Source organism: Equus caballus, chromosome 2 (genome assembly GCF_041296265.1).
Source record: "Equus caballus isolate H_3958 breed thoroughbred chromosome 2, TB-T2T, whole genome shotgun sequence".
NCBI classification, from domain to species: domain Eukaryota; kingdom Metazoa; phylum Chordata; class Mammalia; order Perissodactyla; family Equidae; genus Equus; species Equus caballus.
The window spans coordinates 61193513-61219651 of record NC_091685.1 but is presented as its reverse complement, the minus strand read 5'-3'; the positions used below and the strand labels follow the sequence as shown (position 1 = coordinate 61219651).

General features: G+C 35.1%; 1 protein-coding gene across 12 annotated transcripts in view; it reads right to left on the bottom strand.

Moving 5' to 3' along the window:
• The window catches only part of PPP2R2A (protein phosphatase 2 regulatory subunit Balpha), an 83451-nt gene that overhangs the window by 2904 nt on the left and 54408 nt on the right, over positions 1 to 26139 (bottom strand). For 11 of the 12 annotated variants that reach the window (XM_014737781.3, XM_070256425.1, XM_070256412.1 and 8 more), the window contains 6 exons: positions 13782 to 13947; positions 7474 to 7586; positions 6358 to 6535; positions 4905 to 5069; positions 3799 to 3968; positions 1341 to 1432 (listed from right to left, as the gene is read on the bottom strand). In XM_014737781.3, coding sequence (XP_014593267.1) covers positions 1341 to 1432; positions 3799 to 3968; positions 4905 to 5069; positions 6358 to 6535; positions 7474 to 7586; positions 13782 to 13947 — 884 coding nt within the window. Of the gene's footprint in view, positions 1 to 1340; positions 1433 to 3798; positions 3969 to 4904; positions 5070 to 6357; positions 6536 to 7473; positions 7587 to 13781; positions 13948 to 18590; positions 18647 to 26139 lie in introns of those variants that run through there. The other variant, XM_070256463.1, reaches the window with a different exon arrangement.

The window sequence follows — 26139 nt, the reverse complement described above, 5'->3', positions numbered from 1 at the left end:
CATGTTTGGAGTACACTCCCAATTAGTTCACAAAAAAGTGTGCGTATTTATTTATGTGTTTATATTATATATATATAATACATATATATGTGAAGAGGAGAGACTGACACAGCAAACAGCAATAGGGAACCTGAGTAGAGGCTAAATAAGAGTTGTGTTACTCTTGTAAATTTTCTCCAAATTTGAAATTATTTCAAAGAACTGTTTTAATGTTAAGGGAAATAAATAACTTCTTTCTGATAATGGAACATAAAACTGCTAACAATACGTTTACACCATGCAAGGAAGAACTACTTTTGGCAGTGCACCATATCCTATTATATCAATATCTTCTTTCTCTTCAAATTTGCTAATTCCTTCTTCTCTCTTCTTCCTTTTCCTTTTTCCTTCTTGATGCCTTACATTTAGCTGTGGCACTCAAAGGCAAAGTTTGCTTATTCCTACTCTAAATTTACCACGGCCAGCCTACGACTGGGCCTCATATTATAATCAGATAAAAATAATTTTAAAAATCAGACAAAAGATAATCCAAATTCTATTATCCTCTGTAACATATAACACCACGAAAGCCAAATCATATCAAGCTTCAGTGATAAAACTATGGTTGAATAAAGTACCTCTAATACCTTGAGGGCAAGTTCAAGTAATTCCAAAATTATGTTTTTTACTATTTTCTGTTCTACTGGTACATAATAAATAGTAATAAATACTCACAACTCAAAATTGAAAGATTAAGACTTATTTATCCTTGGAAATAATGGTACACATTTCATTACATAGTAAAAAGGAATCATGCTATAGCAAAGTTGCAGATTATAAAAAGCCTAATTACTCATGGTAATATGGTTAAAATAATATATCGTAAATAAATTAATGTATTATCTGGAAAAACTGGTGTGTAACATTCCAAATGAAATATCTATTGCCTAAATATTTCTAAAAACAGTTTAACAGTAGAGTAATAACCAAACTGAAATTTCACCATTTTAACTCTTGGCATGTCAAAAATGTGATTGATCTGGTTCATAAAAGGAAAAATATTAAAGAAATTTAAACCAATTTATGATATCTACAATTTCTTGTATGTTTCAAATTTACTAGTAAAACACAATGTTTCATTTTTATCTGCCAATATTGCTGTAAGATTACTAAATTTATTTCGAGGAAAGTCTGGGGAAAACTGAAGATTTTTTAAAGATTTGTAATTCATGTCAACCCAAAAACAGTTGGCCCTATTTTTAGTGAAATGTGGCAACCATACCAGAAGGAGTGAAATTATAAGTTTCTTTCCTCTAATGAAATTCATGTTTGAATGACAGGTTCAAATTATAATCAATTACCTGTCAGATCCATTCCAACAACATTCAAATTTGTCAAATATGCAGTCATTTTCATACAGTGAACAAAGTTTACTTCTGAGGTATTCATGCACCTGGAGAAAAACAAATATATATGCATATGTACACTTAGTTTACACCTCAAGATCTATGGAGTGAAATTAGAAAAATGATTTAACAAGCCCTTATTTAAAAAAAATGCATTTATAGACACATACACATACCTTTTAATCTTATTAAAACACAATTCCCTTAGTAGCAATAAAGCCATTTTTATCCTTTTGCACACATGAGCCCCCTTCCATGAAACTACTGTACAACACAGGAAGATACCCCTTTGGGCATGGCACATGTACTCTTTATAAGCTTGACTAAATATTCGGGCCGGAAAACATTTGAAAATGGCACAGATAAGAGACTCATTAAAGAATATTACAGCAATGTTTGAATATGCGAACATTTGGCTTCAGCCCATAAATTGCTGATTAAAAAACACTCAACTTTTTTACTTCCTTTTTAAACACCACTTTCTGGGTATAAATAAATAAAGTCTACATTATCATTAAGTGCCTTTGCTCTGCATACCATGACCATGCCCGGTCAGGTGATAAACCACATGGTCACTCTAGGTATGCATCACTGAAAAATCTGCTATCACCTGATACTGCTAACACAATATCAAAAGCTAATGAAAATGTACCTGTTTTTTGAAATATTATTCTACATTTACTCACTAGTATTTCACAAAAAGATAAACTAGAAAATAAATCTGGTATTTAAATAAGTATTCTGAGAAATGATACAGTTCAATATTAATACTGTTAAATTACAAAGGAAAGTTCCAAAGCATTTGTTGTGATAAGAGAGAAAGAAAGGAGTCTATCTCACTATCCTTTTTACTTAAGAGAACCTTAAAAAGGTAATGATGGAAAAGAGAAGGCACCTTCTAAATGCTTACAATTTTCTATTCTTTATGAAACAAGCTAAAGTCATTTTAAGTGTTCATTTCAACTCTTAGTGGAATGATTCAGGCCATGCCAACGTGACATTAAGTGAAAATTTGTTAACACAGAGGAATTGCAACTCATGTGGGGTTAGGTTAGGTTTAAAAGTGAGCATGTAAGGCAAAAAATGAGTGAGATCAAAATTACCCTTCCATGCGAACTCTGTATGACTCCACTCATAGGTGGAGGTTGAACACAGAGACAAAGAGAGTTGACTGGCGGTTGCCGGGGGAAAGGGGGGATGGGGGGAGGGCACAGGGGGTGGGGTGGTGCACCTAACACATGACTAACAGTGATGGACAGGTGAGATTTCACAGGGTTGTAGACTATCATGATCTTGATAAAAAGTTAAAAAAAAAATTACCCTTCCATGACACATAGCTCAGCAAGATGCTTATACAAAATGAACAAGAATAGAGGAATCTGCACATGCCACACTGAGTATGATGAGACTAATTCAGCATAGGCAGGAAAACTGCAAATCAGGTAAATCAGAACAATTTAGCAAAGTTTTAGAATGCATGTACAGGATTTCTCACCAAACAACTGAAGAATATGAAGTTGAGACAGATCACAATCTTGGCAGTTACACAAACGTAATTTGAAAACAAAGCAGTATTGTATTCCTTTGCTTTTGTTTCAACATGGCATTCATTTTGAATTTTCATATAACCATTAAGGAGAATCCCAAGTAGTTTATGTTTGTCAAAGAGGATTAAAAAGTCTGACAAATAGCATTCTAATTTTATTGAAAACATACAACATAAAGAAAGTATCATTTATAAATTACGTATTCTTAAAGCAGCGTTAAGTGTTTTTCCTCCACTGTAGCCTAGGGTCTAACAGAGGTTTCTGCTGTCCCCTACCCTGTTCTCAGCTGTGAGCATCTTCTTTTCTCTTCTGTAGAAGGAGGAGATAGGGGGACTAATGGTAGTGGGTGGTTGACAAGAAGACAATCCAGAACTGACATCCTACAACAGACCAGCAACTCTTAAAGCTGCCCGCTGGGCTTTAGCTTAAGACGACATTTGTCAGCCAAAAGGCAGAATGCCAGTCCATTTGACTTGGCACGCTAAAGGTAAGCTCTAGTTCAACTACTCCTGCACATTACTCCAACCGGGACACCCTACCAGGACTGACTAGTCTCCCCAATCTTCTCCCCCTCAGACCTTAAGAGAGAGTACTCTTCCCTCCTCACTTTAAATGCCGGTAGAAGCAGGAAAAAAAGTTCTCAATGTTGAACCAAACCGGCAGCAAAATCAAATTGACAACACAACCTACAAAAGTATATGTAAATTTAACATAAGGAAAAGCAACATACTTGTGAATCTCTGAAAAAACAGTCTAATGGTGAACAAACACTGTATTAGGATTAACACATAATACAAAATCCTTCTCTATAAACACTTAAAAGAAAATTGGGTATATGCTCATTGAAGAAAAAAACCGCAAAATACCTGGTATGTTTCCACAGGCCTGTTTTCCATATTTAAGTCCCAAATTTTGACAGACAAATAGTCTCTAGTCATCATATATCGACCACTATGGCTGAACTTTACATCAGAAATAGAGGAGATGATTTCAGAAAAAAAAGACCTGTTACTGGGATCTTCAGGTTCTTCAAACACTAAAAACAAGAAAAAACGGAAATTGGTATAATATTCTGGCTTGGAAAAGCATTTGCTGAAACAATTCACAAACTTCCTAAGAGAGAGCTAAAAATGACAGGCTAATAAAGAACTGAAAACATCTCTCTGGCTATAAGAACAGAATCTCCCTCAAAGTTCCTTAAGAGAATGACTGAATACTGGAGGTTGAAGATGCCAAAGTAGGTAGGACACTTCCCGAGTCCTCGGCTAGTTTCGCAGAACCAGACTCACCCAGGGCTTCCGGCTTCAGTGCACCAGGTTCGCAGATTCTGCAAACACCTCACTGACTTTGCCTGTACTGCCACCACAGGAAACACACCATTCTCACCATCCAGATTCATATCAGCATTGCATTTTTTCAGTGGCCAGGTAAAATTACTTTGATTAACAGGCACGTACCTATTTTCATGAGTTTTAAAATACTCAACAACATGAAGCCAAGAACAATACAAGCCCTTAAGTTTTTAAACCAGTGCTTTCCAAACTTTTTTTTATGCCAACGAAACCTCTTCTCAGAAGAAATCTTCCTAGGAAGCTCAACAAAGAAAGGAAGAAAGGGAGGAAAGGAGAGAAAGAGAGAAGAGGGAGCAAGGGAGGAAAGAAAAGAAAGAAATGCTCTACTTGAATACAGGGTTGGAGAGCCCCCACCCCAAGTTCCCAAAGAAAAGCATTCCATTAAAAATATATCTACTGGGATATAACAGACATGCCTCTGAGAGAAGCTTCTAAGTTCTTCCAGTAGAATAACCTATAATGCCTCATGTGGACTTAGGCAACTTAACAAAGGGTACAGGAGGTCCTGGGCACACAGGTTTAAGACCTGTAAACCTATGTAGATGTTGTTTACTGTGTCCAAGGCTAGTTTCAGACTAACAGAAAATGTTACCATTTGAAAAAAGACGCAATAAACTTACGTTTAGAGTGCCTATCACAGAGGGCAGATGCCCTCATGTCACATAACCGAATAGTTCCTTTACTGCTGCTGTATACAAATGTGTTACAGCTGTTGGGATGGAATTCTGCTGCTGTAATCACCTCTGTTAGTTCCTCCATATTGGCAGGCTTGATGTCCACAATATCTGGATGGCATTTCATTAAGGAATTTCCATTTAGGAAAAAGAGCAAATATAATTTTACATTTCTCAAATCTAAAATTCATTCATAGATTGAAACACAAGTATTAATTCTGAATTAAATTCTAGTCACTATATGAGTATAAATCTCAGCGGAATCAAAACTTGTAATGCTTAAAAAAAATCTTAGAAGAAAACATGAGCAAATTTTAAATCATTTTAGAATGCAGAAGTCTCTTTTTTGAGTATGATACAAATCCCAGAAGCCATAAAGAAAAGATTGATGTTTATCTTACTAAATATTAAGAGAACTTAGTGTACATTCCAAACAAAACGAAACAAAACAAAAAATCCTTAAAGGGGCAAAAAAGAGGAAACTATGTGCACCACAAATGATGGAGCTAATTTACCTAACGTTAAAAAAAGTGCTTTAAAAATAAAAAAAAAAATAAAAATGAAAAATATGCACAAATCCAATGACAAAAGTGGAAAAGAACAAAAGATATATAAATGGTTGATAAATGTAAAAAATGCTCAAATCCACTCATGATCAAAGAAACGGAAATTCAAACAAAAAAGGACTTTTCACTAACTAGATCGGTAAAGTAACAGGCTCTTTTATAACACTATTGGTAGAGTATGAATTATAGTCATGTTAATTTTTCAAATGGTATCTATTTGGAAATACATTAACAGTAGTAATAACTGCTAACATTTATCAAGAACTTTTTAAAAAACATACTTAAAAACAAATATATTTATATACATTTCTATATTTGTATGTATATAGTATTTGTGTGTGTGCCAGGTATATATGTTTATATATCACACACTTGTATATGCACAGAAAAATTTCAGCAGGATAATATAAAAATGAAAATGGGGTTTGGAGAAGTATTTCTATTGCCTTTATACCATCATGCATCAGGACTTGTATGAATTTTTTTCCCTTGATGAGAATATTTTTATAATTAAAAACATTTTTAAGAACAATAGTCCACAAATTTGTTTTAACAAAAAACTATTAAAAAGTTTCTTTTTTCATAGACACTACAATAGACGAATTCCTTAAAATTTCAAGAATCCAATTTTTAAATCAACACATTATGCCCTTTATCAACAAACACTTCCCCTGGTGTTTCATCACTCACGCACACGAAAAAAATGGCATAAAAAAAGAAGCCATTATAAAAAAAAGGAATCAGAATACACTAAGGAGAGACGAAAAGAAATCTAGTATGGGCGCAACATGCCTTCTTTACCAAACACCAAAAAAGAGAAACCAAATGGATACTAAAACTCCTGTCTGTAATTTCCAGATGCCAAAGATTAATCCGCAAATCATCTGCAGATAAATAGGTTTCGTAATCACTATTAATAGAAATTGAGTTGATGTGATATGTATGAGCATTGGCAAATATTCTTCGTGGACTGGCCTCAACCATTAGATCCATGGGCCTAAAGACTGGCACCTGGCAACAACACACACAAAAAAAAGTCATTACAATATGTTCATTGTTTATAATAAAACAAGTTTCAGAACACTTCATTATTACAGTTTTTGAGAGAATATAAACAGTATAGTATGACACAGACAATTTTAAAAAGCAACAGATGATCCTTTAAAGTACTGAAATGGGAAGAAGAAAAATGAGCAATCTGGACAATTTACCTTGTATTACAGATGGAAATACTAATAGAATTTGCAGTTCTTCCTAGTTCCTTTCGCTTGAAACACGTGCAAAGCTAATAAATGTTTATAGTTTAAATCCAAGTGGGTAAAAAGGGAATTGGCCCAGACCATCTAATTCTTGATATTTTTTAGCTACAACCAGAAGATCTGATCTCTTTCTATTTTTTTGATCTCCAAAGAAAATCTTGAAAATTAACCTTTTAATAGCTGACAATCAAACTACGAAAGCAAAAGCGAGTGTGGCACAGTATAAAACACAGTCTTGTGCTGAGTCCTAGTTTGGCCTCTGGCCACAGTGAGGTCTCAGTGTAGTCAGGGTCTATTTAAAAAGGGAGTTCTTTTTTTTTTAAAAAGATTTCACCTTTTTCTCCCCAAAGTGCCCCCGGTACACAGTTGTATATTTTTAGTTGTGGGTCCCTCTAGTTGTGGCATGTGGGACGCCGCCTCAGCATGGCCTGATGAGGGTGCCATGGCTGCACCCAGGATCCGAACTGGCAAAACCCTGGGCCGCCGAAGCGGAACACTCGAACTTAACCACTCAGCCACAGGGCCGGCCCCATAAAAAGGGAATTCTTAACATGCCATCTAGGTACAGAATTGTTAAGAGGGGACAGACTGTAATTGTTCTTATTCAAGTTCTGCTCAGGCTCTAGACTATGTAACATGAATAGAGAACACTATTCATCAGAATTAGAAACAGCTTTCTTCTGTACTCACTCGTAGTGTCGTGACTGTGGTAGGGTCTCTATATCTTCCATCTTCCTCTTTCAAGTTATACCCTTCTGGTCTTTTGTCCCTTTCACTGATTTTCCATAATTTTATTGTTTTATCTGGGGGAGACAATGAAGAAAGTCCTCAAAAAAACAGTAATACTAATTGAATAAAACTATTTTAAGGCATATTTAAACATGCTACTTCATATTTCACCTAAAAGAATACCAAGAATAAAGTCCCTTATCAGACTTAATAAAAAACGAATTTCCCATTACCCGATGAATAAAAACACATACACATATATACTACAGAAATCACAAATTTAAATGTTAATGGCACTCATAAAATTCCATGTGATCTTAAAATCAAGTCACAGCCAGGTCCTTATCCTTTAAAAATCAATAAAGCTAGGTGGAGAAAAACTGTATATGTATATAAACACTGTGTGTCTACACATACATACAAACATATACATATATACACTCAATATTTAATTTTTAAAAGAGAACAAACAACAAAAATAAATTTTTATTTAGAATAAAAGTAATAAGGAATATCTATCTCCCTTGGTCCCATACTTCATTAGCAAACCCTATCAAACACTCCACAAATTCCTTCATAGGCCTGGATGCCTCTGTTTAAATCTCTCTCTTCCCCTGTTGAATGAGGGATTCATAAGAAGGTAACAGGGCCTGAAAAAAATTGACTGATTAAGGGGGCCAGCCCTGTGACCAAGTTGTCCATGTTCCGCACACTCCACTTTGGCAGCCTGGATTCAGGTTCGGGTTCCAGGTGTGGGCCTACTCCACTCATCAGCCATGCTGTGGCAGCGTCCCACATACAAAGTAGAGGAAGACTGGCACAGATGTTAGCTCAGGGTTAATCTTCCTCAAGCAAAAAATAAATAAATAAATTGACCGATGACAAGCATATGTCCCCAAGTCCTTCAAGACAAAATTCCTAGGGTATCAAAAATATATAAAATTGGGGCCAGCCCAGTGGCGCAGTGGTTAAGTGTGCACGTTCCGCTTTGGCAGCCCAGGATTTGCCGGTTCGGATCCCAGGTGCGGACATGGCACCGTTTGGCAAGCCATGCTGTGGTAGGCGTCCCACATATAAAGTGGAGGAATATGGGCATGGATGTTAGCTCAGGGCCAGTCTTCCTCAGCAAAAAGAGGAGGATTGGCAGCAGTTAGCTCTGGGCTAATCTTCCTCCAAAACAATATATATATACATAATAGTATTTTTTAAAATAAACTTTTATTTTGGAATTAAGTTTAAAGTTACAAAAAAGTTACAAAGACAGCACAGAATGTTTCTATATACCCTTTACCCAGTTTCTTCTAAGGTCAACATCTTATGCAACCATGGTCCATTTGTTAAAACTAAGAAAATAACATTAAACATTACTATTACGTAAACTCTAGTCTTTACTCAGATTTCACATTTTCCACTAATATCCCTTTTCTGTTTCAGGATCCAAATAACTCTGCATTTAGTTGTCAAGTCTCCTTAGTCTCTCTGACTTGAACAATTTCTCAGACTTTCCTTATTTTTCATCATCCTGACAGTTCTGAGAAGTAGTGTCTTGTAGGATGTCCCTCAACTGATTATGTCCGCTGTTTTCTCACAATCAAACTGGGATCATGAGTTTTTAGGAAGACAACCAGAGATGAAGTGAGGGTACACATGGTAACCACCTAACTTTTCCCTGGTGATGTTTGCTAGCTTTGATCACTAAGTGAAGGGGAAGACAGTATCTGCCAAGATCCTCCACTGCACCATTACTATTTTCCCCCATGCCATATTATTCTTTGGAGGAGAGTCACTAAATCCCGTCCTCACTTAAAGGGATAATTAAGTTACACTCCCCGTAGGGAGGAGTATCAATCCACATATTATGTGGAACTCTCCAATAAGAAGCATCCCTTCTCCCCACTTTATTATTCACTCAACCATTTATTTATATTACTCTGGACTCATGCATGTTTATTTAATACTTTGTGTTATAACCCTAAAATTGCATTCATATAAAAGTATCGTATTCTTACGGGTCTTTCAAAAGCAAATGGGCATAACACAATTTAAAAAATAGTGTATCAAGGCATTTTATAAAACTCTGCCATATTAGAGAGGCAGCAGGGACTCCTCTAGCATGGCTGCCTCTCTTTGCCTAGGATGCCCCTGTGGATGCCCTCAGTGAAGATGAACTGTAAACAGAGAAAAACTGTTAACTTTATTAACTTGTAGTCTAGTATTTCATCTAAACTCTATGTAATCTTGTTTATGGTTACACTATAGTTAAATTACATGTATTTTCTATGTGCTATTTAGTCTATACATATTTATATAATTTAGGTAAAGAAGTATATATTTTAGAATTATTCCACTTGTCCTAAATACAATCTATAATATAAATGATCAAGCCTAAATTCCATGTTTTGGGAGAAATTACAAACTAAAGATGATGACGATGACAAACTGATCCCCCCTGCCACTCAATCCCCTTAATCATCTTATGGGCCTGTTCAAATTCATCATCCTTATTAAAGATCCAGATAAAGAAATGACAATATACTGGGGCCGGCCCGGTGGCGCAGCGGTTAAGTTCGCACGTTCCGCTTCTCGGCGGCCCGGGGTTCGCTGGTTCGGATCCCGGGTGCGGACATGGCACTGCTTGGCAGCCATGCTGTGGTAGGCGTCCCACGTATAAACTAGAGGAAGATGGGCACGGATGTTAGCTCAGAGCCAGGCTTCCTCAGCAAAAAGAGGAGGACTGGCAGTAGTTAGCTGAGGGCCAATCTTCCTCCAAAAAAAAAAACAAAAAAAAAAAAAGAAAAAAAAAAAGAAATGACAATATACTTATCAAACTTTCAAATGAGATGAAATTAATTTGTGGTTCCTAATAGTCTTATAGGAAGAAAATTATTTTAAAACAATCACGAGAAATTAGGTAATTATTTTCTAAAACAAATTAAACTTCAAAACAAAAATTTTAAAGTGACAAAGTTTGTAAGGAGGTAAAAAACTTTTTAATAGTATAAACACAGGATACAGAAGTGCTATACAATTTCAGCGTAGTGCCTGAGGACAAGGCAGGTTGGAAATAAAATAGTATTTTAATAATTTTTTTAAAAAAAAATCAAAATTCTTATACCCTAGAGTCATGACTTTTTTATCTAGAGTTTTTGGCCCATAGGTGGAGATCCATAAAACTGCATGCAAAATTATATGAATAGACACACTTTTCTGTGAGGGGGATTATTAGATTCTCAAATAGATCTGCTGCTTCCAAAAGGTTAAAAATTACTACTGCTCTATGGTGATTCCCTGCATTGTCAACACTAATAACTAAAGAAGTGTTCCAGAAGTCCAAAAGTTCCAGTTGTTCCTCTTGCCACAAGCAGAGGGTTGGGACAGGGAAAACCATGCTACCAAGTTTCCTTTGTGGGAATGAAGCTTTATATAAAACCCAAAAAGCTTCTTAGTAACAAGCTGTTAAAACACAACCTATCTACAACTAAACTTTGTCGATGGTTAACAGGTGAGAGCTGGATGTTTTTGCAATGTGGAGGAATCAAGGAGAATGCAGAGAAACGCAAAAGAAGATTAAAGAGAGAGAGAATAAAACCACTTGAAGAAACAGGAAATGAACTTGTGTTATAAGAAGGTGACTATGAAGTTAAGTGAAAACAATCCGGGAAACACTGAACAGTTTATGATGATCATGCAAAACCAAAAATAAGATCAATTTTGGATAATTAAAGCTGGAATGTTTGGTCCTATTTTTCTACCATTCTCCCATAGTAGGAGTGTAAATAATCTCCAGATTATTTATACTCATAATCTTTTTTTATGAGTATAAAGACCCTTTACATTTGGGGGGAGGAGGTATTATTATGCTATATCTCAGAGAGAAGACTATACAAAATAATATAAAATACTATTCAGATTTAACAGATATTGACATTGTCCCGTAATTGCCTTCTTTCCTTTTAAAGTATAAAGCTTTTCAGATATAGTTCAAGTTCACTCTTCCATCCTTTTTCGTATCCCACCACACAGAGACACAGTAGTTTATAAAATCCCCATACCTGTTCTATCCTTTCACACTGGACTCTATTTTTGGCAGAAAAAAACAACGCAGCCCTCAAATAGTTGTATTTTATTTAGTATTCATTAACAAGAACAACAAAAAGACAAAAACCTATAATGCACTGTGCAGTGCCCTTTAAAATAATTTGTATTATTAATCAATTATTTTCCAAATTTACATAGTAAATATATTTGGAAGACAATGTTGATTCTGTCTACAGAAAAGAACTACAGATTCCTAAATCCCTGACCCAAGCACGGGAATTCTCAGAGGTCTCTACCTCCACTGAGCCTGTGTAGTTTTCAGCATCTAGAAAGGCTCGTCTGGTTATATGTTGCCTTGCTTATTTCAAACCAGAGAAGAGCACATGGAAGCCTGCATGGAAGACACACATGGACATAAACTGAGAAGCAAAAGATATTTAAGATTTAATCCATAAGTGAATTGAAATGGGATTTGCTTCCAAATAATACTGGAAAGGAGTGGAAGGAGAAGTCTCTGGAAAAGAACTGGCTACCAACTGAGAATCGCTGGGTATGCAGGATTTCATTATTACTATTCTATTTCAGCCTGTGTTTTTAAAATTCCCCTTTATAAAAAGTAAAATGACTTAGCCTATAAGAAGTGAACTGTCAAAATTATTAGGGACAAATACTCCAATACATGAAATGAAATGTATAACATACTTCCTTGGGACATTTACTTCCAAAAGCAGAAAATATACAAACGGTATAATTACGTATTATTTCATGTCAAAGAAAATAGTAGTATGTGAAACGCTATTTGAAGTAGTTTAGTTTACTGTACAAATTAAAACTGAACCAAGATTAGAGGCCAACACATAACATAAGTCAACACAGTTCCTCCATCTACGATGTTGTTGAGTTACAGGCTTTAAACCGATATTTCTATTTCTCTTTCTTTTAATAAGGAGAAGCAAGGGGAATGCAGTTTATGTGAAAAGAGAGGGAGCAGAGGGTACTATTTCAATGGGTTAGTTGGTGAGAGCTTTGACAATCAGAAAAATGGGCACCTGAGAGGAGGCAAACATTTATGGTATCAGCTAGTGGCGTCGTTTTGTGGAATGTACTTCCAAGCACTCGATAAAGTGGGCAATGAGGCCTAAACTGGATGAAGGGGGCACTCCTTTGTGTGGAAAATGGCATTTTTCCACCATGTCGCCCCAGAAGTCACTTGAGTTTACATTCTTTAAATCGTCAAGAACAGTAAAATCTAGGTGCTAAAATATGATTTTATTAATAGTGAGGGGATGAGAAAATATGAGAGGTTTTCCCTAATCCTTGTGCCAGCCTCAAGAGAGTTTTAATCTAAATGTTTACAGACTATGGCTATCCAGAATCTGGAAGTATCCCTCAGTCACTCTAATGACTCTCTTCAGACCTAAGTCCCCAAGAAGAAACCAAGTCACAGCAACTCACATGGAAAAAAACTTACAACAAAAAGAAATTACCCAATTCTTAACCTGTCATAAAGGACTTTGAATTCTGGTAGTCATTACACAATTCCAACCCTCACTTAATTCCTTAATTTTCTGAGCAAGCCGAAACAGTATAATATGAAAAATCTTCTTTCAGCCACGAGGCTTGTTGGGAAGAGGGCAATATGTCAACTCCAGTTTGTATCTTTGCTGGATGAGCATCAAGTAAGAAGAGTCCTAAATGGACACCATCCTTTGACAGAGTATTTAGTATTTACAGTTTGAAATACTCTTTGGAGAGTTTAGACATACTTAAAAAGGAGGATAAAAGGAAATCAACATTTACTGGGTGCTCATTATGTACACTAGGAGTTAGCACATTTAATACTGATAACAATACTATAACATAGATATTACCATCTCCAGTTTGCAGATGACAAAAACTCGACTCAGTGTTAGTAACCTGCCCAAGGTTACTAAAGCTGAGAAGTGGCAGAAACAGGATCTGACTTAAATCCAATAGTAAAGCCCATTCTTTTCACTACGAATTGCATGTGTGCTGAAAGAAAACTGACGCCTGAGAATCTCCTTCATAGAATTCAAAAAACAGAATAAAAAAAGGAAGACAAAAAGGAAGAGTTTACATCCCGTATGGGGAAGAAATATTTCCAAATGTCTATTTGCAGAGATCTCTTAACTAATAAGCTTTGATAAGGGAAAAGTACCCTACAGGATGTGCATACAAGTGGGCACGAGAAAAGAAAAGTTAACACTTACCATTGGTAGACAATAAAAACTGAGCAGCATTTTTCTGGGGTAACCACCTAATTTTGTTGATCTTTTCTTCTATTTCTAAACTTTTCAAGTAGTCAAACTCTGGTTCATGGCTCTGAAAGGTGCTGTAAACATTATATTCTCCTCTGCTATGAGACTGGATTTTGTTCTAAAATGGAAACAAAAATATTTGGACCATTGTTGAGAAATATTTCAAAACCGACAAACGTAATTAATTCCAACAGACCTTGCAAATTTCAGTTAATTTATAACTTGCATCTTATATATAATTATATTGTTTTTCATACTGAAAAGCTTTCAAGCAATAAATAAGAAAGCTTAAAATAAAAAAAGGAGATGCTAACTAAAGCCTAATAATTAAGACCAATTCAAGAGTAAAGTGACACTAAAATATACATCAATCTGATTACCATTATATATTAAATAATATAGAAGCATACTGATAAAAAAAAAATCTGAGCATCCATAAGAAGGGAGCTTATCTAAAAAGTAAAGATTAAATAAGAAAAGCTTGTCAGAAACAGCTGGCTGAGGCACACCTTCTTTCTCTGCCCACTTTAGTGTCAATTCTCAGTCAGTTATTTAATATGATGTCTTGTCCTCCTGCTTTCCCTTCCGATGCCTGCCTTTAGGTCATTTCAGTGCCGAGAAACTCTTTAAGAGAAGAGCTCTAATAAATGTGATGGCAACATATGACCTGAGCCCCCCACCCCAAGACCACTGTTACTCATTAAGCCCACACTCAGCACTACCCAGCAAACCTCACTCCAGAACCCCATCAACAAGTGCTTACCCTCCTTAAATCAGCTTTCTTATATTATGAGACTAGCACACACCACTGATTTCTTTCTTTTAGTATTAGTGTGAGTGAATATAGCTTAAGCTATTGGATAAAGAGACTACTTGTTAACTTCTTCAGTTAACACTAATACTTTAGCAAAAATGAGAATTATAACCCATGGTCAGAAATTCATCTTTTAACCTACCATTACATGATTAAAAACCTTTCCACCAAAAAGATTCAAAGTCTAGTTCAAAGAAGAACCTATGGAAAAAGTTTAAATGAAAGGTATTGTTGATAGTCCACTATTTTAAGTAAAAGTGAATTATCAAATGAAATGTTTAAGATTACTTGATAATAAAATAGCCCATTAGTTATTATTCTCCATATAAAAAGAAAATCTTACTGAGTATCTTGAAAGCATGTTTTGAGTTGTTTTTTCCAGTAGCCTGATTATCTGAATTGATCATTCATTGTTACACTGTTCTATTTGGACCCTCTGATAGCAATATCAATTATTATTGAGTGGATTTGCCAACATTAAGAATGCAGAACATACCACAGAATATACTCCACACTGGGGATACAGAAGGGGTAACAAACTCAGAACCTTCGTCTCATTGCCATACTCACATCAAATTAGATAACCTAATCCATTACATATGTATATGCTAAGACCACTTTGGAAGAAATTCCATAAATCTTCCACCTAAAATTACTTAATCTCAAAAGTTTTACATTCTCCAAGAAAACCAAGATAAGCAGCAATTAAATTTTTAATATGAATGCTAGGTTTTAAAGCAAGAAATTACAGCACTGTGTACATTAGATCTTAGAGAGAGACACAAATTTACTAACAGAGAATCTCTATCTTTAAGTAACTTGTGTATGTGAAACTTTAGTCAAAAGCAGAAACTGGTCAAGGTCCATAAAATTCAAGTAAGCAATAGAAAGAGTCAAGGGCAAGCACACACCATTCTATATGCAAAAACTGGGCCTATATGGGTCATGCTATTTAATGATGAGTAAAGAAAAGCACATACATATAAAAATATTTTCTAAAACAAAAAAAGAACATCAACCTAAAAATTCAATAACTACATGGGTTTAAACGTGATTTATTAATGATCCAGAAGCAAAATCATGGAGATGTTTGGCAGTCTTAACAGATCACAAGAAGCAGTGTTTCTCTGCAACAGGAAAATATATATATCACAGAAGAAGAAAGTTACGTCTAGAAAGTTAAAGATGCAAGGCTGGGCTCATGTATTAGTACCTACTCTCTCTTGAAATCCACTAAAATTACATTAAAACAATTTTTAAAGACAAATTGACAAGAACAAAGAGTAACAGCAGAGACAGCAGCAGCAGTAACATGGAAGAGGCCGTGTAACAGATGCATGAGTGGAAAGTGATTTAGTGGACTGCAGAGAGCTGGGCCCTCAGCCAGCAGTGGGATTTTCCCTAAAACTTGGGGAGAGGTGTTTACCTTACAATGATCATGACAGCACCGTTCTCCACATGAACTAAGTACAGTGAGCAGATAAGAAGAAAAGGAAACATAATCCCATGGCTTCAACACTGTGCCACTTGAACAAGAATGCATAAAAGAATGTTTTTGTTTTAAAAACTCTTCTACAATCGTAGAGACTTGTGATACATTCTACAATGCCTCATATTTGGGTTTTCTTGCACAGCTATTTGCACCTCCCTCTTTTTTCCCCTAGCTTGCCATTATGATCACTAAGAGAGAATCTCTTTACTTAACCATACAATCTACCTGTGTAAAATTTTCTATAATAAATTTACAAGTGCTTTACCCCTACGTGTAATAATGCCTAACATATAACAGGCATTCAATATAGATCTTCTAAATGAACAATAATAACAGTAAAAACAATGAATAAAAGGTGGTGCTGGTATGGTAATGGGAGATTGGAGTTAAACTGGTGGACAGAGTTTGGTGCAGAAATTACAAGGAATGGGTTAAATGCACACATAGCAAGACAGAAAAATCTTGAAAACATAGCTCTTAGTGGAAAAAAAAGTAGGACATAATGAGATGCGAGACAAGAGTATTCTTCACATACATTAAAAAAACAGTACACAAAAACAAAATTACCATTTTCAACATAGATAAAACAGAATTCATAAATATATAAAGAATACTATTATCACGATCAGAATTTAAAGCAAAGTAAAGAAGACAGTGTGGTACTGGCAAGAGGACTGAAAATATATCAATGGAATACAACAGGTGGCCCAGAAACAGGCCTGAATTATGACAAAAGCTGCCTTGCTGCACAAGGATGGTCTTTTCACTAAATGTTTTTTGATAAAGTGGCCATTCATATGTAAAAAACTAACCTTGACCCCTACTACCTCAAACCACACATATAAATTGATTGCAAGTGAATCAGAAATATAAATGTGAATGTTCAATAATTAGGTTCTAGGACAACACAGTCTGACAGAGCTTTCTGCACTGATGAAAATACTATTTATCTGTGCTTTTCCATATGGTAGCCACCAGCCACATGTGGTTATTAAGCACTTGAAATGTGGCTACTGTGACTAAGAAAGTAAACTTTGAATTAAATTTTAATTAATTAAATTTAAATTCCCACATGGAGCTAGTGGTTACCACACTAGACAGTGAAGTTCTAAAAGATAACAGGAATATATATCTTCCTGATATTTCTTACAGAGGACAGAAAAAGCAATAAGTCTAAGGGAAACAAATGATAAATTGTATTGCATTTATATTAATAATCTGTCTGTCAAAATATACCACTCGGAAAAATGAAAAGGCAAGTTGTAGAATGGAAGATACTTTTAACAAATATAACTGACAAAGGGTTCATACTCAAAACGTGTAAAGCAAGCCTACAAATCAACAAGAAAAATGACAGACAACTCAGTAGAAAACATGTGAAAGAGATTTTAGTAGGCACTTCACAAAAGATGATATCCAAATGGCCAATAAATGCATTTAAAAATGCTCAACCTCAGTGTTAGTACAAATTAAAACCACAATTAAGATATACTCATAACCTCCAACAAAATGTTTGAAATTTTAAAAAGACCAACAATAGGAACAGCCAGAATTTTCATATATTGTTCATGAGAATAAAATTGGCAGAAATCACTTTTTACTGTGATGTCTACTGAAACTGAATGCCTACCCCATGACACAATAATTTCACACATGACTATGTGCACCAAAAAACATGATCACCAGAATGTTCACAGCAGCATTATTAATAGCCACAAACTGAAACAACCAAATGTCTGCATCTAAAATATAACAGATAAATTGTGGTATAGTAATACAAAAGAACATTATATAGCAATGAAAATCAGCAAATTATATCTGCACAAACATAATACTGAGCAAAAAGGCCAGGCACAAAATACTTACAGTATCCTTCCATTTATAACAAGTTCTAAAACTACAGGCCAAGCTAAGTGTCTGAGGACAGGCTTGTAAGAGGCTAACAAGGGGAGGAAGGAGAAATTAGGACTGGAAGGGGAATGAGAAGGGTTTAGGGAAAGGGGAGAAGTTCTGTTTCTTGACCTAGATGTCTGCTGCATGTTAATCCACCAATGTTTTGTGCACTTTTCTACATAAAGTTTTAAAAAATACAGCTCACAAATGGTACAGCTGCTTTGAAAACAGTATGGAGGTTCTTCAAAAAAAATTAAAAACAAAACTACCATATGATCCAGCAATCCCACTTCTGGGTATAAACACTAAAGAACTAAAAACAGGATCTCAAAAAGGCTATCACAATTGTCAAGAGGTAGAAGTGACCTAAATATCCATTGATGGATAAATGAATAAAGAAAATGTGGTACACAAACACACACACACACACACACACAGGAATATTATTCAGCCTTAAAAAGAAGAAACTCCAGTTACATGCTACATGAATGAACCTTGAGGGCATTATGCTAAGTGAAATAAGCCAGTCACAAAAAGACAAATATTGCATGACTCCACTTACATGAGGTACGTGAAGTAGTCACGCTCAGAGAAACAGACAGTAGAATGGCGGCTGCCAGGGGCTATGGGGAGGAAGAAGGTAGCAAGTTGTTCAGTGGGTATACAGTTTTAGTCATGTAGCATCGGGGAGTTCTAGGGACCTGTGCACAACAATGTGTATGTGGTTGGCAATACTGTAATGTACACTTGAAAACTGCTGGGGGGTTGAGTTATATGATATTCTGCCACAATTAAATAAAAAACAAAATACATATTACAAGAACACATTCAAATGGTTATCTTTGCAGGGAGAGGTGAATGAGACACATCATGGGAACAAAAAGGAAAACGTATGCGTGCCTGTACACCTATGTGCACATGTGTGTTTGCTTAAAGAAGGGCCATGACCTAGAATAGTAACATATCATGAACTCAAGCACACCCCCAAGGTTGGAACAAACCAAAACAGACGACAACAGTAAAATCCAATGGTGTTAAAGCCAACCATTTGGGAAGAGAACTGAAACTTCATTTCTTACAGAAAAGTAAACTGCAGAGGGAATAGTTAAATGTTCAAAAGTAAATAAATAAAAGCAGCAAAATAAAGTACAATGGTGAATTTCTACATAATTTTGAAGTGAAAAGGTGCTTCATAAAAATCAAAGCAAAGAGCAAAGAAAGGTTGACAGATCTGACTGGGTAAGAAGTAAAATATTTAAAGGTTGACAAAAGTATAGTGGGGAGAAAAGTGTATCTTAAAACAACAGGTTACTATCTTTCATGTATACAATGTCCTTAAAAATCACTAGGAAAAATATTAACACCCTCTCTTGAAAGATGACAAAGGTCAAAAATTGACATAAAAAACAGTCAGTAAACATATGTATGACTGCTTATCATCATTGGTAATCAAAATTAAGGAATGTTTTGCCCTTAAACTGGTGAAGAATAAAAAACCATGAAAACGACCATTGTCTCAATGATGGGAATAGGGACAGTCATATATACTGGAAGAACTTTATACAGCTTTTGTGGAGGATAATTTGTCAATACTCATTGAAAGCCTTAAAAAATGTAGATACTCAACAATTCCACTTCAAAGTATAACCTAATGAAAAACAATGTATGCAAAGATGTATAAACAAGTTAATGCACCAACAACCTAAATGTCCATCAGGTCAAATAAATTATGAAACATTACAGAGCCAATTAAATTCATATAGCAGATCAATGTTTCTTAACCATATTAACTTATGTGCAATGCTTCCTGCTACTATATTCTGCAGATTCCACAAGCTACATGTTTATTAAACTTTGTCACTTAAGTTATAAAAACAGACTGGATAATGTTCTTCCGACCACACACACACACCTTTCCACTCAATGGTTCCAACAGCCTCTTCACTTCCCGGACTGAGGGGCAATATTTCAACCTGAGAAAACATCACTGTGCATTGTGCTCTTACTAATTTCCTTCTTTCTTAAATGAAATTAGAAAACATTTACTTTGCTCCTTGAAAAAAACATTAAAAATTTCAGAAAACTTTAAGTATATTTTATTACATTCATTTCACATAAAAGAGAATGGATATTTTTTCAGCCCCCAAACAGAACACTACTAAAACTTACTGTTTATTAACGTTCCTTTAATCTTACATTTGTTATAGGCAATCGTTTATTTTATATTTCAAAGTAGTTTAAAGAGTTTTAGAGTCTTGTGAAGTGGCCATTCAGGGACAGTGACAGAAAAGCACAAAACAAATCAATTCATATCTGATAACAAACCACTATCAATGCACTTAGCAAACAAGGGAACTTTCCAGAACAAAGCAAAATACAGCACAACCAATGATGTAAGCAGAAAAAAAAATTTCAAACTTTCCTAAACTGATCACAAATGATGACGGTAGCAGTGACTACTTCAAGAGTTTGGGGGATCTTATTAAATTATATTCAATACTAAGCTAATGCTCATCCACTGAGCGCCTATTATGTACTATAGTAAGCAAAACACAATTTAGAAGAACATCAGTCAAAGTTTCCTAGACACAAAACTATAAGATAGTGGAGGAGAGAGAAAGGCTAACACAATCAGAAAATCAAATCAAGCATTATTCTTTGCCTATAGTATTTGAATAAAATTTAAAGGAGATTTATAAGTTATAATTAATATAATACTTTAACATGTCATAAAATCTAAAATTGTTAATGTGCTATCCAGATCATCTAAATAGCTAAAATGTCTTAGTTCTAAACCGTGCTTTAGAATAAGGGATGAAGTTACATAGGATGAATGCTTATTTACTGAAGGTTTTGCATGCTGCTTAAAGGAAAAACAAAAACCCACACACACAAACTTTGCCTCCTCAGACCACAGCCTTCTTCCCGTTATACATCACTGAAAAAGAAGGTAGATCTCAATGCTCTCTGATCCATGTTTCTCTCAAATAGGAATTCAACTTAGACCTTTAAGGAGTTGGTTTCTTTCTCATACAAGATTTAGCAGATGAGCCTACTTGAGATTTAAAACGAAAAAAAAAGGAGGAAAGAAAGAGAAGATTTTTACTAATTGTCTATTTTTACCTTGCAGGTTCATAATATATGACAATCCTCTGGACCTCGACTTCCTCATATGTCAAATAGACTTTATCCCCTCTTACTTCTGAAGTGACAGGGCATTTTTAAGAATTAAATGAGAAAGTGAGCAATGTTCAAATATTAGTTTCCATTCCGGAGAGGGACCAAGTCCAGGGAATCCACATTATGCCATTTAGAGACAGCAGGACGCAGCTAACACACAACGGCCTGGAATTAATTCAAGGAGCCTAATTTCAGTCTCTTCTCTGTGTCTCAGCCGGAAAAGTGACAAAGAAGATAAAGACTGAACCAGATGATCTCTCAAGTCTTATCCACTGGTAATATTCTAACAAGCTAGAAACACACACACACACACACACACACACATACACTCTCTCTCTCTCTCTCTCATAATTTGACTATAAGGTGAAGTTCGCTAGAAAATTTGACTTTGCAAGGCCACAAGTCAAATCCTCCTTAATAACTAAAGCTTCAAATTAGGAAACCTACAATCACCTTTATTCTGATTAAGTGTTTACTTTGAAAGAGCCTAAAAAGATATTTGAGAAAGAACCCAATTTCAAAACATTTCAAAACCTATCTACACAGCTCAATCACAATACAGAATAGAAAAGATCAGCACATCAACATCCTTAAGGCATTAAAAAACTAAAATACAGTGAAGTCTAGCTGCAACTCCATAAAACAATGTTCTGTCTGATAAAGGTGCATTTTTTAAAATCAGTGTAGAAAAATTTTCAATAAATAATGTAATAATCTGCCTGGCAATTTGGGAGTGGTAAGGGAGGTGAAAAAAGGAAAGATCTGTGTATCACATAATTTAAGGTAATAAATTCCAACTAGATAATGAATTCAAATGGAAACAAAGTATGGGTAAATGTTTAAATAATTTAGGGGCAGAAAAATCAACAAAAAAGTAAACAAAACTTAAATGCAGCCAATCTACAAAACTGAAATACATACTGTCTCATGAGAAAGAACTGATGCCCTCACAATACACGGCCAATACAAATCAATTCAATAAATACCCCATTCGAAAAATAGGGCATAGAGCAAACAATTTTAATTATTGGGAGTATTAGGAGGTAAAGGATAACTAAAACCCAGTAAAATATCTTTTCAACTACCAGTTTGTCACTTTTACTTCTTGTTTCACTGTATTTAAAAGAGGGAAAAAAATACCAACAACTCAAGGGGAAAGGGGCAGTCTCAAAACTTTTGGTTGAAGTATACAACTTGGTAAAATTTTCTGGAAGGCGTTTGGGAATGTAAGCCTTAAAATGTACATACCCTTTGATCCAGCTATTTTCCTTCTAGAAACACTCTAAGGAAATAATAAGTGCTTCAAAGATTCAACTACAACGTTTTCAATGTCTTTTATGATAGCAAATAAAAATAAAAGACAGAAAACAAGAACTAAACAATCTAGGTATCTAACAAGAAAGACTACTTTATAAAGAAACTTCAGCACAGCTCCTTAACGGAGTATCATGTAATGATTAAAGATGATTTAGAACACAGTATGTGAGGAAAAAAAATTATACAACCCTAAATATATTATAATCTCATTGTAGAAAGATAGGCCTTTGATATACACCAGAAATGCCTGTTTCTGTTTGGTGTAATTACAGGTGCTTTCTTTGCCCCTTGTCCATATATCCTAAATTGTCTACAATGAGTATGATGAATTTGAATAAGTAATTTTTAATTAAATTACCTATGATAAGAATACAATGAAGCAGCATTTTATGTGTGAGATTTGGGAAAAGATGACGTGAAGAAAAAAGTAAGTAAATTCTAAAATTACTGGGTATTATTAGTTTCACAGGTTTGGATCTGTTTCTTTGTTGGGAATTTTCTGGACAACATAAGAAATATCGTTAATTCAAATTTCTCAGCAACAGTTAAAATGAGAAAATTATTTTACTTTAATATGTCAAAAACATGCTTTAAAGATCTAATTTCTGGCCTTAAGAAAACTAACATTTAAAGGAATCCTATCTCGTCTAACAGCTGTTAGTGACATTCATACTGACATGCTCGGCAATCAGCAAAGGTATTTTAAATGATACACCACTTCCGGAAAATATACTACTTTAATGAGTTGGAACCTCAAAATGAGTAGGTAACTGATAAGCATGTGATTCTGTGATAAGCATGCTTTCTAAGGTTTCTTCTATATCCCGTTAAAGAGTTTGGGGAATACCACATAAAGAACAAAAAATGAGAAAGATATCCTAGAAAGTTCCAGCAGTCCTAGAAAACAGAAAACAAAGGCTGTACAATGATCTGGAAAGAAATGAAAAAACGAACAACTTCCCTTCTCAACTTCTCCTTAATTCTCCCTTAAAAAACCACTCTCCTTTAGCTTATCATGCACATCAGAAAGCCTGAGAGAAAACTCAAGGTCTGAGCAATCCAAAGTCAACACGAAACCAGCTTCTTAAACAACTGGAGTCACCTAATTTGAGCACCCATAGAAATAACTAAAGATCCCCTAAAATCTACAGAACATCACCTACTCTAAAAGTTCCTTAGAATCTTTCAAGAAAAACTGTATTAATAACTTCATTATCAAGAAGACCATATCCCACCATTTACTTTGTTGTCAAAAGCTATTATACATAAGGTGTGAAAATAAGTTAGTACGATGGTCACCTATTTTAGGACATGCTTTACACAACACTGGATTAGATATCAAAGTTTTGAACCCTTACTGACCACGTGATGGGTGTGATACCTCATGGAAATCACTTTACCCTTATGCCTCAATTTCCCTATATGCCCTGCTTCTATCAGAGATTCTATCAAATAAAAAACTATTCAAACATATTAGTCATAAAAATACTATTAGGGCCAGCCCTGATGGCCTGGTGGTTAAAGTTTGGCACACTCCGCTTCAGTGGTCCAGGTTCCGCTCCCAGGTGTGGAACCACACCACTCGTCTGTCAGTAGCCATGCTGTGGCAGTGGCTCACACAGAAGAACCAGAAAGACTTACAACTAGGAAGTACAACTATGTACTAGGGTTTTGGGGAGGGGAAAAAACCCAAAAAACTATTAAATGACAGCAAAAAATGTTACAAGGTCACCAGGCTGAAATATATTTGAACTGAATGAATCAGTTTCTCTGATTGCGGAGTAGATGGACAGGCAGCAAGAGGTTCCTGTTAGGAGGACAGGAAGGGGATCTGCCATGAATGAAGGGTAAGAAGCGAGACAAAAAGGTGGTTTTTAAGATGGCAAGGTTGATGTGCCACATTCACTGCTGCTTCTGTATGACCTTTTCTTTTTAATTACAGATAATAAAAAGAGTGAGTGGAAATATTTTGGTCTCCAGGCAGGCGAAGTTCAGCAAGGAAACCTGCCACTGAGTGAGAGAATAATGCTACAACAGTGCAAACGCACATCGTGTGTGCAAACAGAGCTGGCATCATTATTTGAGACTAAGAAATGCCTGCTGGACAGGCACCAGTGTACCCTGGAACATATGGATAATAGCTGTATTTGTTAGAAGCAGCTGGCCTAAAATTCAGAGATCCAAGTTCTAATGCCAAAGCTTTGCTATTAAACTAAGCAATATAACCTTGTTATATCAACTTTTCCGGGGATTATCTAAAAACTAGGAAAAGATCATCTCTAAGTTCTCTTCCACTTTTCAAACTGTAACACTATTTTACAGATGTATAGAAGTGAATTCTTAAAATCTAATATAAACATGTTAGGCACTGAAATACAGGTGCCTCTAAGTGTAAGGTACTATAATCAATGATGTAGACACTGATTTTCCTGAAAATAGCACTACATTAGAAGGTCCAGTATAAGACAGGGCTTGAAAATGTGGAAAATGAATTAGGTAAAATGTGCCAAACTACTATTAACAAGATCAAGTTTTGGAGGGAAAAGTCAATTATTATGATCATCATTATTTAATCTATCACTTAAAAAGTACATTGATATTTACACTAAGTAATTCTCAAAAGACACACTACTAATCTGAGGTTCTAGATAATGAATCTCTGTCTTGAAATCTTAAATGCAGTTAAGAATGACAGATGCATGAAAAAGGAAGTCCTTTTTTTCTACCAGTGGCCCTTCTCAAAAAGTCAGTAATAGCACTTTAGAATCTTCAGTAGACTCTTCAGAAAAGCATCACAGAAAATGATTATTCTTTAAATTTTTTGGCCTTATTTTCCAATATAAGTAAAATGAGCAGTTTCAGTAACTCCACGTTAGACTTTTAATTCCAATTTAATATATTACTGACAGCCTTTAGGACAATACTAAACTATTTCTTTGACTACATTTATCGACCCCCTATTAAAGCAAACATCTCCTCCATTAAATGAGTCTTTTTTCACGTTTGATTTTGACTGAAGAACAAACCACCAACTACAAAAGGTGAAAATGACCTCACTGTCAAGCAAAATATGACTCAATCAGCTTTTGACAACTTATGTTTTAAAATAATATAAAGCCCTCAGTAAAAATGTAAACTCTCTTAGAAACCCTCAATGTAAGCCCATGTATTATATACTTCAAGATGGAACTGATTAGGAAGCAAAATTAATTTTGAATATTTTTCTCCAAACACCTTTCTTTAAAACAAAAGCAAAGTGCAGAAAGCCATTAACTTTCAGTAAAAAAAAATACATTCAAGAGCAGAGAGTGCCTATGGGAAAGCCAGTTCTAAATTCTGAATAACAAAATTAACATTCACATTTTGGTTATCTAATAGGAAAGGCATCAAAGAACACTGAAAGATGACATGTCATAAGTTCTGGGTTCTAGTTCTTGGTTCTGTCACTAAGTAATCAAGTGATCTTAATATCTTGACTTTCTCTGTAAAGAAAGGGAAATTGTATGATCTGTAAGGTTCCATTTCAACTCTTAAGTATTTCAATATTCTTATGGTCAAGTTTTTAGAAGCTTAAAAACAGGAAAAGAAAACTGATTTTGGCCCCCCTTCCCACA